General features: G+C 45.8%; 1 protein-coding gene across 1 annotated transcript; it reads right to left on the bottom strand.

The window, feature by feature from the left end:
* Positions 1–1,256: 1,256 nt before the first annotated feature.
* Positions 1,257–2,025, bottom strand: LOC109505821 (putative pentatricopeptide repeat-containing protein At1g10330). Its single transcript, XM_019850500.2, has 2 exons — positions 2,018–2,025; positions 1,257–1,965 (listed from the first exon to the last, which is right to left on the bottom strand). The coding sequence occupies exons 1-2, from the start codon at positions 2,023–2,025 to the stop codon at positions 1,257–1,259; spliced, it is 717 nt and encodes a 238-aa protein (XP_019706059.2).
* Positions 2,026–2,422: the final 397 nt, after the last annotated feature.

Raw genomic sequence — 2,422 nt, forward strand, 5'->3', positions numbered from 1 at the left:
AACGGTCATTCTGTCTTGACATCGCTTCTTGTGAATAAACCAATGTATCCAAAGACTCACCTGAAAGAGAAGACAGCCACAAAAAATAAGTCCTTTTTTTTTTTGAAGGAAATGGAGGCTGGGAAAGCAGCCACCCTGAAATTATTGAAGGTCAGAATACTTACAGAGTAAGAGATAGATCGAACCCTGCTTCCGTTGAGGAACAGTGTTCTACCAAGCAGTGACTGGAGCTTTGTTGAAATTATGTGCGTCCTGTTACGCTGCATGTTGTAATGTCAAATGTGTGGGCTGAGGGATGCATTTCTACGACTTACTACGCTCAAAAATGGTACCAGTGCAGGTGCAGCAATGTTCCTTGAACATTTAGATGACGTTCCACACCCCCAATTATCAATTAGCATTTTTTGATGTCTGCCTGAAAAACCACTAATTATAGTACCGGTCCTTGACTGACTTGGATTTCCCTACACCCTAAATTTACCGCCTAGGGTGGTTTGGCGAGAGTCGCACTCTTTTGAAAAATCCTAAAAATTATAAAAGCAAAATTTTGCGAAGCACTTAGGCACACTTGCACACACGGACACAATGTCGCTGATATATAAGTTAACTATGATGGAATGCTAACTCATAGCACTAATCTCTAGCACGGTCATTAGCCTATCTACATGGGATTGTTTTCTTGGAAAGCCTTTCGAAGCAAAGGAAGATAACATTGTCATTTAGCTTTTCCCAACAGAAGGATTTTGAAGAGAACTTTTCCAACAAAACATAATGCTTTATATTGGAGGGTCATTGATGGAAATGAGAGTAAAGCCTTCATGACTTGAGGCAAGGAAAAACTCCATTATAAAACATATCTTGGAGAATTAGCATTCAAGTCCTTGATCTAAATGGGCTACATAAGAATTGCAGGGATCGAAAATGCATCATCCCTATTGGACATCTTTTACAAAATTAAACTATGAAGCAAGAGAAGTGGAAATAGATCCTTGGTGGAGATTTTAGAGAAAGCAAGACCAATCCTGCCAAAGATTTCAAGACAATAGACTATCCCCAGTGAAGACTTAGAGGGCGTGTTTGGTTCCCGAACAGAATTGAAATTGGAATAGGAAGGGATTTGAGTGGGAATTAGAATTGCCACATCCCCGAAGCATTTGATTCATGAACAAAATCAGAATTGGAATAGATATGATTCCCATTGTTATTGTTTGGTTAAAGATAGGAATCAAAATCAATCCAAATTTTCACCTTTATTCTTAGCCCTTCTCAATAGATAAGGAATTTTGAGGTGATAAGATGGGAAAGGAGAGGTGGGCTCCCACCCTGAACATAGCATTCCAAGAAACCAAATTTCTCTCAGGCATTCGGTCAAACATCTCTCTTGCAGCCACCAACTGTCCTAATTTCCCACACCCAAAGAGAAGTGCAGTCCAAGCATTGATATTTGAATAGGAGATCGACTCAAAGACCATATGGGCCTCCTCAACATGACCACAGGCGCCATGAAAATGGACTAAACTGGCATGGACAAAGGGGTTGGAGTCGAAGCCGAGCTTGAGAATCTTAGAATGGAAGGACATGTTGTCCTTGAAGGATTGGAGCTGGACGAGGGCCTTGAGGGCGACAGGAAAGGAGTAGTGGTTGGGTGGGGAGGCGCGGTGGCGGAGCATTTGGGCGAACGGGGAGAGGGTGTAGGTGGTGAGGCTGTTGGAGAGGGGGGCGTGGATGATGGTGTTCCACATGAAGGTGGATCGAGCCCGGGCGTGGCAGAAGAGGGCGGCACGGGCGGAGGGATCGAGGCGGAGGAGGGACTCAAGGAGGTTGCCCGTAACGAAGGGATCATGAACGAGGCCGGAGACGGCGCCATGGGCGCGAAACTTAGGATTACATGATGGAATGAGCTCTGAATCCTTGGGAGGGACTCGGGCATTGGGTTTTGATGGAATAGGGCTACATTCCAATTCCCTTCCAAAATCGAAATCGGAAGAGGAGTTGAAACGGGACTCCTCAACCAAACGGAGTCATCTATTCCCGTTTCAATTTTATGCCCCAAATTCCCCCAACCAAACACCCCTAAAATGCCCAACAAAGACTCGAGGACAAGATGGATTCTCAGTGAAGACTCAATATCAGAAGACAAAACAGCCTATCCCCAATAATGATTCTACGGAAATCAATCTCTGGTAGAGGACTCAAGAAGATACCACCTGTTGCGGCCAATCGCCTCGTCGTCCGATCGCCGGGAAGCGTGCACCTGCAAAAGGAAGTCCGCACTGACCGGAGGCGGCTCCGGCGGGGACCCTCCGACGGTCAAGTCAGAGAGGTGACTGGGCAACAGTGAAATGCAGACAGAGAGCTCTGAGAGGGAGAAAGAGAGAGGAGCGAGCCTGCGTATGTGGGAGAGACGGACGGATCGACCCTT

Source organism: Elaeis guineensis, chromosome 2 (genome assembly GCF_000442705.2).
Source record: "Elaeis guineensis isolate ETL-2024a chromosome 2, EG11, whole genome shotgun sequence".
Lineage (NCBI taxonomy): Eukaryota > Viridiplantae > Streptophyta > Magnoliopsida > Arecales > Arecaceae > Elaeis > Elaeis guineensis.